The sequence below is a fragment of the Oncorhynchus mykiss genome, chromosome 17 (assembly GCF_013265735.2).
Source record: "Oncorhynchus mykiss isolate Arlee chromosome 17, USDA_OmykA_1.1, whole genome shotgun sequence".
NCBI lineage: Eukaryota > Metazoa > Chordata > Actinopteri > Salmoniformes > Salmonidae > Oncorhynchus > Oncorhynchus mykiss.
In genome coordinates this window covers 29,540,853-29,558,149 of record NC_048581.1, presented here as the reverse complement: position 1 = coordinate 29,558,149, position 17,297 = coordinate 29,540,853, and the positions used below count along the sequence as shown (strand labels likewise).

Here is a 17,297-nt window from a genome sequence, read left to right as displayed (position 1 = left end):
GTTAAAATACAATACATATTTTTTATTCTGAACTGGAATAAAGTGATTGATCACATCACACAGATGTAGCCCAGAAAACACACACAAACACACAGTCCTAATGAGAGGTTGTTTTCAATAAGCATGTCTATTCTGGATTCAGTTTTTCACAGTGCAACACTGAGGTCATGCTCAGCATTGACACTGTTTCTGTACTTGAGAACCCTGACTCACATAGGTATGTGGTGCCAAACTGGACCAGAACATCTACTGCTTTCTCAGTCAGGCAGGAGACCGCTTCCTGCTGTAGATGAACAACCCAGAACTGTATGAGTGTTTGACTCGAAAAGCATCTTGTTTCAATCAGTTTATTCCAGTTAAGAATAACAATTATTATTGTATTTTAACAGCAACAGTTCCAACCTAGACTAGTTTTCAACGTTCATTTCTACAGTAAGATGTACAGTAGGCCTGCATTCTTCATCTTCGTCTGTACTGTTACTTATATTTGCACTATCAGTAGCTAGCCTGCTTTGGCGAATGTTAGCTATTAGCTGTGTACAAGGCCAGGGGATTGTTTGAAAGAGAAACTCACATCCACTACTATGAGTTAGTTAGTACTCCCTTATTACTGCTTATCTGTTATAAAATGACAACAATGCCTTGCTAGCTGACTTCCACTGTCGAAGCACTGTTTCCTGCAGCATTCTGCCCTGTTCTGAAAGAACTCCCTGGGTTTAAAGTCAGTCATGTTGTGGATGTTTGGTCAGGACGTGTCGTTTTATTAATTTGTTCATTATGCGAGTCTCATTACTGAGCACTTCCCCACACAAAACACATTGTGGGCGCTCCTCGTTATTTCTCAAAGTTTGTGTGAAAGACACAAAGTCATCACTGTATTTGCGTTTCATGACGATTGAGCTCAGTCAGAACTTGTGGCTAGCATGAATCCATTTTATGACAGCTGTGAGTTGATGGTGAGTGGGAATAACAAGCGCTGCAGCTTGTGGGTCACGAAGTTATCTTCAAGACAACTGCAGAAAAAGATCCGGTAAACCGCAAAGCACATGGGCATCTCCCTCTACCTCTCCCACTCGCACAGCTGCCAAGCTGAGAGAGCACTGAACCGAGAGCGCAGTTGCCCAAATAAATTCCAGTAATTAATTAAATAATTATATATTTACGCCGCGACCCACGTCACGACCCATACTTTAAGAAACACTGGTCTACTATATGTCATGGAAAGAACAGGTGTTCCTAATGTTTTGTATACTCAGAGTTTTAGAAACTGAATATTTGTCTATATCAGTGGTTTGTGATGTAGAACACATATTTATCTACATCAGTGGTTTGTGATGTAGAACACATATTTTCTATATCAGTGGTGTCACGATCGTCGTAGTGAGTAGACCAAGGCGCAGCGTGAATAGAGTTCCACATCATTTTAATATACTGAAACTCACCAAAAACAAAACAATAAATCACAAACGAAACGTGAAGCTACTGTTGTGCACTCAGGCAACTAAATGTAGAGAAGATCCCACAAATAACAACTGAGGAAATGGCTACCTAAATATGATCCTCAATCAGAGACAACGATAAACAGCTGCCTCTGATTGGGAACCATATCAGGCGACCACAGACATACATTTCATCTAGATGACCCACCCAAGTCACTATCACGCCCCAACCAACACCGAAAATAAACAGCTTACTATGGTCAGGGTGTGACAAGTGGTTTGTGATGTAGAACACATATTTATCTATGTCAGTGGTTTGTGATGTAGAACACATATTTATCTATGTCAGTGGTTTGTGATGTAGAACACATATTTATCTATGTCAGTGGTTTGTGATGTAGAACACATATTTATCTATGTCAGTGGTTTGTGATGTAGAACACATATTTATCTATGTCAGGGGTTTGTGATGTAGAACACATATTTATCTATGTCAGTGGTTTGTGATGTAGAACACATATTTATCTATGTCAGTGGTTTGTGATGTAGAACACATATTTATCTATGTCAGTGGTTTGTGATGTAGAACACATATTTATCTATGTCAGTGGTTTGTGATGTAGAACACATATTTATCTATGTCAGTGGTTTGCGATGTAGAACACATATTTATCTATGTCAGTGGTTTGTGATGTAGAACACATGTATCTATATCAGTGGTTTGTGATGTAGAACACATGTATCTATATCAGTGGTTTGTGATGTAGAACACATATTTATCTATGTCAGTGGTTTGTGATGTAGAACACATATTTATCTATGTCAGTGGTTTGTGATGTAGAACACATATTTATCTATGTCAGGGGTTTGTGATGTAGAACACATATTTATCTATGTCAGTGGTTTGTGATGTAGAACACATTTATCTGTCAGTGGTTTGTGATGTAGAACACATATGTATCTATGTCAGTGGTTTGTGATGTAGAACACATATTTATCTATGTCAGGGGTTTGTGATGTAGAACACATATTTATCTATGTCAGTGGTTTGTGATGTAGAACACATTTATCTGTCAGTGGTTTGTGATGTAGAACACATATTTACCTATATCAGGGGTTTGTGATGTAGAACACAGATTTATCTATGTCAGTGGTTTGTGATGTAGAACACATATTTATCTATGTCAGTGGTTTAAACCTCAACGGGAACAGTGGTGGGTGACAGCCTCCTACCCTGTCGTTCCTTAGGGACCTTTTCCGCTACAAGCAGCAATTTAACCAAGATTAGTCCCCACTCTGATCCTCTGCTAGATATGCTACCAGATATTCCACCAAGTAACTCCAAAGCCATTTCCCTCTTTCTTTTCATCCCTTCATCCCTCCTTCCCTCCATCCCACCATCGCTTCACACCTCCAGGGTAATCTTATCTGTTGGCAGAAAATGATCCAGTTTTTGAGACGATAAGGGAGGGAGGGAGGGAGGGAGGGAGGGAGGGAAAGAGAGAGAGGGAGGGAAAGAGAGGGAGGGAGGGAGGGAGGGAGGGAAAGAGAGAGAGGGAGGGAAAGAGAGGGAGGGAGGGAGGGAGAACTGAAAGTTACATCTCTCATCAATGTTTCATGACACCGCTCTCTGTGAAAGCGGCCCCCTTGACTTACAGCTGCTCAAAGAAGCGTGGCACTTTTTAAGACGCTCCCGTGCAGATGAGATGTCGTCTTCAGACGCTCCCTTCAAGATATATCGCTGTCGATCTAATGCCCTGTGCTTATTCGCAGTCTTTCGGTGAAAAACGTACCAAAGTGTCACAGAAATACCTGCATCACCTTGTGCAGTATGATAAAGATATTATGCCTAAAGTGAAATGTGTATCAATCATGTTCACAAGCTTGAAAATAGCCAATTAGCATCACAACAATGCCTTGAATACCCACACAGTAAACACACACTAGACACCGCGTCTCCGAATATAGGCCCAGCGATCCTTGCTGTCGTGTTGACACAATAACAAAACAGTAATAACGTCAGAACAACGTTGCAAGACAATACCCAGTGATTACATGGTGTGAGTCACTGCAGTGTTAAACAGGGCCCACGGTGCAGGCTGTTGTCTTAATGCAGTGAATATGATTTACTTTGAAATGGAGCCACCTCTGCTGACAGGGACACTCTGCATACACTCTGTCAAGGCGGCCTTGGTGACCACTGGTCAGGAATACAGACGCGTTATGAGCTATACATGGAAATATAAGATTCTAACTTGCATTTGTTTCTGGAAAATATGTTATCAGTAGAGTGCAGCTCTGCTTTATGTGTTTACTGTCTCAAACTGGGAGAACCCATGGGTATATCCATCCACACACGTACTCTGCTTGGTATTCCACAGTAACGGAATTACACTTTGACTCTGTTTTTCCCCCCACTTTAAGCCAAACAAAAACCATTGATTTCAAAGCTTAATAAACTATACAACTATGCAGAAGGATTACTTTTAACAATTTCCACATAAAATTAAACAAAAACGAATTGAGTGGTCAGAACTTTGTAGATACAACCGTAACGGAATTGCAGTAAAATATCACTCAGGTTTTTATGTGCCCACATATTCCAAAAACAAAATATCTGCTCCGAATTAAGATTCAAAGATGTCAGCAGAAAAAAAAGGGGGTGTCAGCTATGTCATGGTAACTTGAGTCAGCTATGTCATGGTAACTTGAGTCAGCTATGTCATGGTAACTTGAGTCAGCTATGTCATGGTAACTTGAGTCAGCTATGTCATGGTAACTTGAGTCAGCTATGTCATGGTAACTTGAGTCAGCTATGTCATGGTAACTTGAGTCAGCTATGTCATGGTAACTTGAGTCAGCTATGTCATGGTAACTTGAGTCAGCTATGTCATGGTAACTTGAGTCAGCTATGTCATGGTAACTTGAGTCAGCTATGTCATGGTAACTTGAGTCAGCTATGTCATGGTAACTTGAGTTTGAAAAAATCTATTTTTGTTATTGATGTAAGTAATTAAAGTGTATTTACACACGGTAACAGAATTACGGTAACGGAATTACATCATGGGTCCCTGATCTGTACTACACAGAAATGCATAATTATGGATATGAATATCATTCTCTGTTTAGACATCACATCTGTTTAGCAGAGCACAGTAGATTACAGTACAATACAATACAGTACAGTACAGTACAGTACAGTACAGTACAGTACAGCACAGCAACGTAGAGTAGGGTAGAGTTCAGTACAGTGCAGCAGAATACAGTACAGTACAGTAGAGCAGAATATTGTTCAGCAGAGTAGAGTACAGAACAATATACTGTACTCTACTCTACTGTTCTATACTCTACTTTTCTTTACTGTATTGTACTGTACTGTACTACTGTATTGAACAGTACTATAATGTGCTCTACTCACTGTACTGTACTGTGCTAGCCAAACTTGTAAAACATATGTCTATGATAGGCTCAGATTTGGTCCAGTCCGGTCCGTCCGTGGACATCAAATTCAGGGTGGCCTGACCAAATCTCATCTACTTTTCAACGTCCATGGACGCCCAGTGTAGGTTGGTGCTCAGCGGGTGAGGGTGCTGGTTAAAGTAAATGGAGGGAGAGGTGGCTCGTGGGTAGGATGACAGAAAGACCAAGAAAGTTAACAGCTGAACATAACAGTATGCCAGCAGAAGGGAGAATAGTAGAAGGAAGACCCAACTGTGGTTTGTGACTATTAGGATTTCCCATTGTAGCCAATTCAGTTGCAGTAATGCCATTATGTATTTTTTGGTAATTTTGGTAAACAGATTGAGTTTAATCACTTAATAATTAATAAACAAAATTCCTATAATTAAAATCACTATAACTAATTGGTGTGTCTGCCATTATGTGTTACTTCTGTGATCCTGCATTATCCTCCCTCCACATGAAGGAGAGAAATTAGAAAATGATATTAAAGATATGTGGATTGTTGGTAACGGTATTACAAGGCACAAGGCAATATTTCTTAAACGTGCAGAAGGTAAACAATATCTCCAAAACTAAATATACGTCTTGATATCAGTTGGCAGGGGTATTTACGTCAACATGTTTGTTTTGACATACAGTACAAGTCAAACGTTTGGACACACCTACTCATTCAAGGGGTTTTCTTTATTTTTTGCTGTTTTCTACATTGTAGAATAGTAGTGAAGACATCGAAACTATGAAATAACACAAGCTCAAACCAGATGGGATGGCGTATCTCTGCAGAATGTTGTGGTAGCCATGCTGGATAAGTGTGCCTTGAATTCTAAATAACTCACCGACAGTGTCACCAGCAAAGCACCCCCACACCATCACACCTCCTCCATGCTTCACGGTGGGAACCATAAATGCGAAGATCATCCGTTCACCTACTCTGCATATCACAAAGACACGGTGGTTGGAACCAAAAATATCACATTTGGACTCAACAGACCAAAGGACAGATTTCCACCGGTCTAATGTCCATTGCTTGTGTTTCTTGGCCCAAGAAAATCTCTTCTTCTTATTGGTGTCCTTAAGTAGTGGTTTCTTTGCAGCAATTCAACCATGAAGGCCTGATTCACTCAGTCTCCTCTGAACAGTTGATGTTGAGATGTGTCTTTTACTTGAACTCTGTGAAGCATTTATTTGGGCTGCAATCTGAGGTGGTTATTATAATGAACTTATCCTCTGCAGCAGAGGCAACTCTGGGTCTTCCTTTCCTGTGGCAGTCCTCATGAGAGCCAGTTTCATCATGGCACTTGATGGTTTTTGCGACTGACATTGAAGAAACTTTGAAAGTTGTTGAAATTTTCCAGATTGACTGACCTTCATGTCCTAAAATAATGATGGATTGTAATTTCTCTTGGCTTATTTGAGCTGTGCTTACCATAATATGGACTTGGTCTTTTACCAAATAGGTCTATCTTCTGTATACCTCCCTACCTTGTCACAACACAACTGATTGGCTCTAACGCATTAAGAAGGAAAGAAATGCCACACGTTAACTTTTAACATGGCACATCTGTTAATTGAAATGCATTCCAGGTGACTACCTCATGAATCTGGTTGAGAGAATGCCAAGAGTGTGCCTTGATTGTGTGTGAAGTTTTGACTGGATTTCTGATACCTTAAGACTTTTTCTGGTATATTTTCTAAGAAATCTTTTACATCTTTTTTTTTACCTTTATTTAACTAGGCAAGTCAGTTGAGAACAAATTGTTATTTTCAATGATGGCCTAGGAACAGTGAGTGAACTGCCTTGTTCAGGGGCAGAACAACAGATTTGTTCCCTGTCAGCTCAGGGGTTTGAACTTGCAACCTTCCGGTTACTAATCCAACGCTCTAACCACTAGGCTACCCTGCCGCCCCATCTGTTCATCCATAAATAAAAGCCTTTACTTATGCCAAGTTTTTTACATGGAAAATGGTTGAAAAATGTATCTATGCCTTCATTTCCCAAAATATAGACTCTTAGCTTTAATTTGACACCCAATTTGATATGCTCCTACGTACTTCACATGTTGGTGCGCGTGGGTTCTTTTCGATGGAAATGCCCTGGGCTCTCACAGGTCTTCAGCTCTTCTACTAATCGCCCCTGAGCTCAGTCAGTGGCAGCATTTAACACTCACTAGACTGGCAAAGCCCAGGCTAGAACATTTAGGGCTTTAGCGTGTGTGTCGGGAATCAGTGAGTTTACCCTGCTTCTTGATTCCAAGAGATAGTTTGCTGTTCACGACGCAAATAATTAACTTCCAAGTATACACTATTACCCGATTTCTCAGTATTCCCCATAGCCATTACTTTACCATGTTGCTTTTAGTTCAATTACCTGCCCTTACATTTCTGAGAGGGTGAACTGGGTTTTAATTCTGCTTATTTTACTTGGTTTTCCATTTCCACTCCCAAACAACACTTGGTAGCTTTTTCGAACAACAGAAATGATTGATGCTTCTCTCTTATCAACAGAGGCACAGCTATAGCTATTAACTTCTACTTAACAACAGTTCCATAGTGGGCTTTTGTCTCCGTAGTGTTGATAGTCTGTTCAGGATTGTGTGTCTTTAAGACCGGTATTGATGGTATTTAACCTTCGGCGCTTTTTATGTGTTCTCTCCTAACAGACACATAGACAGTGCTTGTCAACCAGACAGAGTTTCTTACACAGGCGTATGCACACAGATGCACACAGATGCACACAGATGTACACAGATGCACACACATGGACAGGGTACACAGCTTGTCAAACAGACACACACACACACACACACACACACACTGCATATCGAACAGACAAATATACACACACTTTTTGAATGAGTGAATGACGTGTGGAACAGTGGATGAAAGGAAAGGCCGATTAACCAGCTCCACGTCCGTCTCCTATCTCAGTCTCTCCACTTGTGATTACGCCCTTTGAGAAAACACAAAGGCTTCGGGGGGAAAAAGAGCGGTGGTGATGCATTGTGGCCATTATTGAAATAATAAATGCGGTCTAAAAATCAATTGTGACATGTCATTTATTTAATTATTTACATTCATACAAAACATTCATGTCAAAAACAAGCATTCAGAAGTCGGGCTTCGTCTGTTCCGACAAGTTCTATCAGTTTTCAGCATATTCAGAAATACACATGATGTTTAAATGAATCTCAAATGTTATACCAGTACCCACTTTTGACAGGAAATGTCATTTGTGTAAATTGCTCTGTGGTGTCGTGTTAAAATGTGCTCCTCATTTCAGGTGCCACATCCGTGTGATTGACACCTTCGGGACAGAGCCGGCCTACAACCACGAGGACTACGCCACCCTGCACGGCTACAGGACCAACTGGGGCTACTGGAACCTCAACTCCAGACAGTACATGACCATGTTCCGTAAGTATACATCAATATGGATTATCACTCATTAGTATTACAACACAATGGATGGTTGCAGAGACTATGATTAAAGACCCAATCTGTAAGAGTTCCTGGTCTCAGATTGTTGATTCAGTCTACCGCAGTATTGGACGTAAACAACGTCATTATATTATAGCGATTCAGGGGGAGGAGTGCCAGGGTCCAAGGCAAAGCACCACCCATGAAACTTTCAGCAGATGTTAGGTGTTTTGGGAAGAAAGCTACAGTTAGGACCTGAATAGAGCCATGTGCTTGTTGGGGGCTCAATTCTTATTTGTTGTTGGAAAATGGCATATTAAAAAGGTTAGTTCCCTATTATTGGATGTCAAGTCCCATACTACTTATGGGAGAGTTAGGAAAGAGGAAGAGTTAGGAGGCCACAGTGATGGGAGAGTTGGGAGGCCACGGTGATGGGAGAGTTGGGAGGCCATGGTGATGGGAGAGTTGGGAGGCCACAGTGATGGGAGAGTTGGGAGGCCACAGTGATGGGACAGTTGGGAGGCCACAGTGATGGGAGAGTTGGGAGGCCACAGTGATGGGAGAGTTGGGAGGCCACGGTGATGGGAGAGATAGGAGGCCACGGTGATGGGAGAGTTGGGAGGCCACAGTGATGGGAGAGTTGGGAGGCCACGGTGATGGGAGAGATGGGTGGCCACGGTGATGGGAGAGTTAGGATGCCACAGTGATGGGAAAGTTGGGAGGCCACGGTGATGGGAGAGATGGGTGGCCATGGTGATGGGAGAGTTAGGATGCCACAGTGATGGGAAAGTTGGGATGCCACAGTGGGACACAGTAGGATTCCACCATCAAAGAGCCCGGGCCTTCACTATCTGACTGGCTCAGCTTTTCATAGCGTGTCATTGAGCTAACTGAGCACTTGACTTTACCCACCCTCTCCCACTCCATCCTCCACAGTACCACTTAGCATCGCTATATATTCTGCACCAGCAGTACAGAGGATCACTCATTTGCTGCTGAGAATTTTCCAGCAGCGATGGAAATGCAAACATGTAGTGTATTCAAGATTTTAAATGGCTTCTAAAGTTTGTAATTTCCATTTAAAATGTCAGACTTGATTTAGCCAAATGAAAAATTTATCAACCCATACAAAAACAATGTCCATTAATTATAATCCACATAATATTTCACATTTCCTGTTGTTGCAGGATTATTTTCCTTCTGTAACAAACTGGCTCAAATTAAGATCTGTACCTATCCACCTGGCTACAATGCACCCACAATACAAGCCAAAACACGCAACATTGTAATGCTATGGATACCTGCAGAATCCACCTAGGTTTAACACACCACTCAACATTGTAATGCTATGGATACCTGCAGAATCCACCTAGGTTTAACACACCACTTAACATTGTAATGCCAGTACTTTAGCATACAGACAGCTTTTAGAATAGCCACACTTACAATACCTTTTTTGAATTAGCATATTAGAATCAGACTGAGGCACAGGCCATATCAATAACAGTAGCACCTCTTCACATTTCACTGAGGATATTGTTAAGCTCAAGTTCAAATGAGATGGTCTATACCTGTCTGTTTACTGTCTCTTCTGTATCTGTCTCACTCTTATCCCCTGTCACTCTCCCTTCCCCTCACTCTGCCCTTTCCCTCCTCCCTCTCTCTCACTCTCCTCTCCTCAGCCCACACTCCGGACAACTCGTTCATGGGCTTTGTGTCTGAGGAGCTGAACGACACAGAGAAGAGGAGCATCATGCAGAACAAGGTCAACAACATGGCTGTGGTTTACGGCAAGGAGGCCAGCATGTGGAAGGTAGGCAAAACACAAACGCACACACACACACACACACACACACACACACACACACACACATACACACACACACACACACACACACACACACACACGCACACACACACACACACACACACACGCACACGCACACGCACACGCACACGCACACACACACACACACACACACACACACACACACACACACACACACACACACACACACACAGTCCACTCACAGTGAAACATGGGTACAAATAATATGAATCATTTCAAATACCTGAGCTGTACTTGATGTAGCTTGCCCAGTCCCAAAAGTGCAAACCCCACCCACCAGGCAGGCTCAAACACTTAACGTACTTGAAAAATGTCCAATACTATTTCAACCCAGGTCTGGGTGCAGAGGGATAATTATCCCACTCACGTAGAAAGTTACACGTAGTCGGGCAAAGTGCTGGGGGATCAAATCTTTTTCGATTTTTGTAGAATCATAAAAATCCCCTTCACGAATAAAGCATACCTGATCTTTAATCTAGAGCTGCTTTATGTTATCCAGCTCGTACTCTAAATTGCACCCTTAATATCCCGGTGCTCTTAGAATGAATACTTAGGCATTTAGATTGATATGGATTTGACGTTTAAAAACATATAGATGAGCTGGTTAAAAAGCTACGATTTAAAGTTGGCTTTTTCAACAGGAACAGATTGTGCCTTTCTCTAAGCAGTAGAAAGTAGATGAATAAATCAACCTTTTAACCTGTTTTTGATTATGGTGATACTGTTTATCAAAGAGCAGCTGCTACTACTCTTAAACCTTTGGATGCCGTCTACCATAGTGCCCTTGGTTTTGTTACAGGTGACAGTTTTGATACTCATCACTGTATCCTGTATCAAAAGGTTGGCTGGACTTCGCTAAAGACCCATAGATCTCCACATTACTCTCTTTTTCTTTCCAATGTCATACTTCATAAACGTTCCTCTTATCTGATCTTGCCTAATTTGGTTAACTCTTTAGGTTCCTAGGGTCTCCACCGAGCTAGCTCAATCTGCTTTTAGTTTTTAAGGCACTGTATTGCTGGAACAACATTCTAAAAAATGTTTCATCTTGATGTTCTGGTGCCGTTCGGGCAATTTAAAGTATTTCACCTTTATTTAACCAGGTAGGCTAGTTAAGTTCTCATTTGCAACTGTGAATCTGTGATTTGTGATGTTTTATTTGTGCTTTGCATGACTGAGTTGTTGTATTTTAATGTGTGCATACAGTATACAGCATATATTCTGAACAAAATATCAACACAACAGTTGAAATAAAATATTCCAGAAATGTTCCATAGGCACAAATGTTCCTAGCCGCATCCTCAGAGCATGCACAGACCAGCTGGCTGGTGTGTTTACGGACATATTCAATCAATCCCTATCCCAGTCTGCTGTTCCCGCATGCTTTATTCGGGGCACAATTGTTCCTGTTCCCAAGAAAGCTAAGGTAACTGAGCTAAACGACCACTTCCGTCATCACGAAGTGCTTTGAGAGACTAGTCAAGTATCATATCACCTCCACCCTACCTGACACCCTAGACTCACTCCAATTTGCTTACCGCCCCAATAGGTCCACAGATGACGCAATCGCAATCACACTGCACACTGCCCTAACCCATCTGGACAAAAGGAATACCTATGTAAGAATGCTGTTCATCGACTACAGCTCAGCATTCAACACCAAACTCCAAACTCGTCATTAAGCTCGAGGCCCTGGGTCTCGACCCCGCCCTGTGCAACTGGGTCCTGGACTTTCTGGCGGGACGCCCCCAGGTGGTGAGGGTAGGAAACAACATCTCCACCCCGCTGATCCTCAACACTGGGGACCCACAAGGGTGCGTTCTCAGCCCTCTACAGTACTATCTGTTCACCCATGACTGCGTGGCCGTGCACGCCTCCAACTCAATCATCAAGTTTGCAGACGACACTACAGTGGTAGGGTTGATTACCAACAACGACGAGATGGCCTACAGGGAGGAGGTGAGGGCAATCGGAGTGTGGTGACAGGAAAATAACCTCACATTCAACATCAACAAAACAAAGGAGATGATTGTGGACTTCAGGAAACAGCAGAGGGAGCACCCCCCCCCCCCCCCCCCCCCCCCCCTCCTATCTACATCGGCAGGACAGTAGTGGAGAAGGTGAAACATTTTAAGTTCCTCGCCATACACATCACGGACAAACTGAAAGGGTCCACCCACACAGACAGCTTGGTGAAGAAGGTGCAACAGCGTTTTTGTTTTTGGTTTGTCACCAAAAACACTCACAAACTTTTACAGATGCACAATCGAGAGCATCCTGTCGTACTGTATCACCGCCTGGTACAGCAACTGCTCTGCCCACAACCGTAAGGCTCTCCAGAGGGTAGTGAGGTCTGCACAACGCATCACTGGGGGGAAACTACCTGCCCTCCAACACACCTACACCACCCGATGTCACAGGAAGGCCAAAAAGATCATCAAGGACAACAACCACCCAAGCAACTGCCTGTTCACTCAGCTATCATCCAGAAGAAGAGGTCAGTACAGGTGCATCAAAGCTGGGACTGAGAAACTGAAAAACAGCTTCTATCTCAAGGCCATCAGACTGCTAAACAGCCATCCCTAATATTGGGTGGCTGCTGCCAATATACTGACTTAAATCTCTAGCCACTTAATAATTAAGAATTGGATGTAATAAATGTATCGCTAGTCACTTTAAACAATGCCACTTTATATATTGTTTAAATACCCCACATTACTCATCTCCTATGTATATACTGTACTCTACACAATCTACAATCTTACCTATCTTACCTATGCCATCTTACCTATGCCGTTCGGCCATCGCTCATCCATATATTTATATGTACATATTCTTATTAATTCCTTTACACTTGTAGTTGTTGGAAAATTAGTTGTAAGGAATTTTTTGGGAAATTGTTAGATTACTTGTTAGATATTACTGCATGGTCGGGAACTAGAAGCACAAGCACTTCGCTACACTCGCATTAATATCTGATAACCATGTGTACGTGACCAATAAATTTGATTTGATTTGAAAAAAAAAGAAGCTTATTCCTCTCACATGTTGTGCACAAATTTGTTTACATCCCCATTAGTGAGCATTTCTCCTTTGCCAAGATAATCCATTCACCTGACAGGTGTGTCACTCTTGGGATTCTCTCAACCAGCTTCACCTGGAATGCTTTTCCAACAGTCTTGAAGGAGTTCCCACATATGTTGAGTACCTGTTGGCTGCTTTTCCTTCACTCTGCGGTCCAACTCATCCCAAACCATCTCAATTTGGTTGAGGTCAGGTGATTGTGGAGGCCAGGTCATCTGATGCAGCACTCCATCACTCTCCATCTTGGTCAAATTGCCCTTACACAGCCTGGAGTTATGTTGGGTCATTGTCCTGTTGAAAACAAATGATAGTCCCACTAAGCGCAAACCAGATGGGATTGCATATCACTGCAGAATGCTGTGATAGCCATGCTGGTTAAGTGTGCCTTGAATTCTAAATGTATCACAGACAGTGTCACCATCAAAGCACCTCCAAACCATCACACCTCCTCCTCCATGCTTCACGGTGGGAACCACACATATGGAGATCATCCGTTTACCTTCTCTGCGTCTCACAAAGACATAACGGTTGAAACCAAAAATCGCAAATTTGGACTCATCAGACCAAAGGACAGACTTCCACAAGTCTAATGTCCATTGCTTGTGTTTCTTGGCCCAAGTATGTCTCTTATTCTTATTGGTGTCCTTAAGTAGTGGTTTCTTTGCAGCAACTCAACCATGAAGGCCTGATTCACGCAGTGTCCTCTGAACAGTTCATGTTGAGATGTGTCCATTACTTGAACTCTGTGAAGAATTTATTTGGGCTGCAATTTCTGAGGTTCTAATGAACTTATCCTCTGCAGCAGAGCTAACTCTGGGTTTTCCTTTCCTGTGGCGGTCCTCGTGAGAGCCAGATTCATCAGATTCATTGTGACTGCACTTGAAGAAACTTTCACATTTTCCATATTGACTGACCTTCATGTCTTAAAGTAATGGACTGTTGTTTCTCTTTGCTTATTTGAGCTGTTCTTGTCATAAAATTGACTTGGTCTTTTACCAAATAGGGCTACCTTCTGTATACCACCAATACCTTGTCACAACACAACTGATAAGCTCAAACGCATTGAGGAAAGAAATTCCACAAGTTAACTTTTAACAAGGCACACCTTTTAATTGAAATGCATTCCAAGTGATTACCTCATGAAGCTGATTGAGAGAATGCCAAGAGTGTGCAAAGCTGTCATCAATGCAAATGGTGGCTACTTTGAAGAATCTCAAATATAAAATATTTTTTGATTTGTTTAACAGTTTTTTAGGTTACTACATGATTCCATATGTGTTATTTCATAGTTTCGATGTCTCCACTATTATTCTACGAAGTAGTTAAAGTAAAGAAAAACCCTTTAATGAGTAGGTGTTCTACAACTTTTGACTGGTAGTGTGTGTGTGTGTCACGGTCGTCATTCATCTGAAGAGGAGAGGCGAGATGGATCGGAAGACCAAAATGCGGCGTGGTTAGTGTCCATGGTAAATCTTTAAGAAAGAAAGACTGAACACTACACAAAAGAGTAACAAAAACAACAACCCAAATTCGACCGTGAAGCTACAAAATGAGACCTGTGCTGACACAAGCCACTAACATAGACAATCACCCACAAACAAACAGTGCAACCCAGGCTACCTAAGTATGATTCTCAATCAGAGACAACTAATGACACCTGCCTCTGATTGAGAACCATACTAGGCCGAAAACATAGAAATGCCCCAAAACATAGAAAAACAAACATAGACTGCACACCCAACTCACGCCCTGACCATACTAAATAAATACAAAACAACGGAAATAGAGGTCAGAACGTGACAGTGTGTGTATGTACAGTGGGGCAAAAAAGTATTTAGTCAGCCACCAATTGTGCAAGTTCTCCCACTTAAAAAGATGAGAGTTGCCTGTAATCTTCATCATAGGTACACTTCAACTATGACAGACAAAATCCAGAAAATCACATTGTAGGATTTTTAATGAATTTATTTGCAAATTATGGTGGAAAATAAGTATTTGGTCAATAACAAAAGTTTATCTCAATACTTTGTTATATACCCTTTGTTGGCAATGACAGAGGTCAAATGTTTTCTGTAAGTCTTCACAAGGTTTTCACACACTGTTGCTGGTATTTTGGCCCATTCCTCCATGCAGATCTCCTCTAGAGCAGTGATGTTTTTGGGCTGTTGCTGGGCAACACGGACTTTCAACTCCCTCCAAAGATTTTCTATGGGGTTGAGATCTGGAGACTGGCTAGGCCACTCCAGGACCTTGGAATGCTTCTTACGAAGCCACTCCTTCGTTGCCCGGGCGGTGTGTTTTGGATCATTGTCATGCTGAAAGACCCAGCCACGTTTCATCTTTCCCCTCATCAATCTACACACAATAACCCATAATGACAATGCAAAAACAGGTTTTTAGACAGACCGGCCAATAGATACATGGAGACTCACAGACAGACTCAATATGGATGAGAAGCAGTACCCTGTTAAATCAGCTCATTTCCATTTGCTACGGTCAAGAACAAGAGGTTAAATCAATATCAACTACTAGAGGGGTTACAATCTCGTCCACATTCACATCCTCATCCACGCTATGTTACCCACAACCCTACAAACACACACACACACACACACTTCTCACTCCCCCGGTGTACACTACAGAGATGTAACCAATTAGAACAGAGCTGTTAACTGCAGAACAGATAAAGCGATCGACATGCCATGTGTCTACTATCTATAGAAGATATTACATTTGGCACACAGAGCCGCATGTGGATACATTTAACGGAATCATACAACTTTCATTTGCAGCCAAATTTCCTTTCAAAAGCAGCCTGGTTGCTCACAGTGGATATTCGATGAGGGACTCGACCTGGATTTTGTTTAAAGACGTGGATTAGCTGTAGCTTTGTTCCCTCTCTGTCTCTGTTGGCGAGCGGCAATTCCCATGGATTTTCATTCAACGGTTTAGTTTTGAGCCGAGACAGAAGATGCTTTAGAAACAGTGTGTGAATATGGAGCAATTGCCACTTTGTAGGAACAGAAGGAGGGAAATGTAATACATGACAGATCGAGTTGAATATTTATTTGTTCTTTTCTCTTGTCTTTCCTCTTCTCGATTCCCTATTCCCTTCCGTATTCTTCTCTCCTCTCTTCCTTGACACTCTGTCAACGCGTCTCTTCTCTCCTATCACCCCCCCCCCCCCCCCCCCTCCTGTCTTCCTCCCGTGCGTCTCTCCATTGCATCTTGGTGGATGATGTCTTCTGTTGCAGCTCCAGGTAAGATTCTTCTCAGTCGAAACACACCGTCCCTGTTCCCTCTCTTTTAAACCTCCTGTCACACATTCCGTTCATCATTTCCCTCCATGATCACACATCTACTAATACACACTCCTGTGAATGTCAGTTTGACCTCGCATAACGCTGCTATCACAATGTCACCGTGCCTTCCTTTGCCTTCTCTTCTATACATGTTTTATTTAGAGACAACAGTAAATTGACAAGACATAAATGGTTTGAAAAGTCCACTGCTAATCTTAGCCTGCAGCTGTCCGTGATGAGAGAGAGAGAGAAACATGAATTATTGGACTGGGAAGCTGTGTGATGCCACAGATGTCTTTCTGAATTTTGAATACTGGGCGAGCGACTAGGACATCTGGTCCAATCAAATATGCTGGAGCAAACGCAGACTTCACATGCCCATTTTATGATGTAGTGGTTTCACCGATCTCAAGGCTCTTCAGAGAGTTTATTTTGGGGGGGGTTGACTTCTGCCCTCTCTCTTTCTGTCGCTTGAGACAATTTGTCAAACAAATCGATAGTTCTTGCTTGCACTATGTGGTATTGGGCTTAGTCGTATCATGGAGACATGAGTAGAGGAGAGGTGTGTGTTGGGTTTTAAGGGATAGTGCTAGTATTGATTTCTGAAATGTTAACCCTGTGAGTCGGGCCTGTAAGGTAGGCTAAAGCCGTAAACAATATTGTGATGACTCCATCTTCTATTCCAAAGGGCATAGGGGACTTCTTGTGCTTTTTGCCTAGGATACCGCTCCTTGTCTTGGCAAC

General features: G+C 42.2%; 1 protein-coding gene across 2 annotated transcripts in view; it reads left to right on the top strand.

Moving 5' to 3' along the window:
* LOC110495135 (alpha-1,6-mannosylglycoprotein 6-beta-N-acetylglucosaminyltransferase B-like) overlaps positions 1–17,297 on the top strand; it is a 158,761-nt gene that overhangs the window by 125,009 nt on the left and 16,455 nt on the right. For both annotated transcript variants that reach the window (XM_036949664.1, XM_036949663.1), the window contains exons 10-12: positions 8,182–8,315; positions 10,001–10,131; positions 16,506–16,511. In XM_036949664.1, coding sequence (XP_036805559.1) covers positions 8,182–8,315; positions 10,001–10,131; positions 16,506–16,511 — 271 coding nt within the window. The remainder of the gene's footprint in view (positions 1–8,181; positions 8,316–10,000; positions 10,132–16,505; positions 16,512–17,297) is intronic.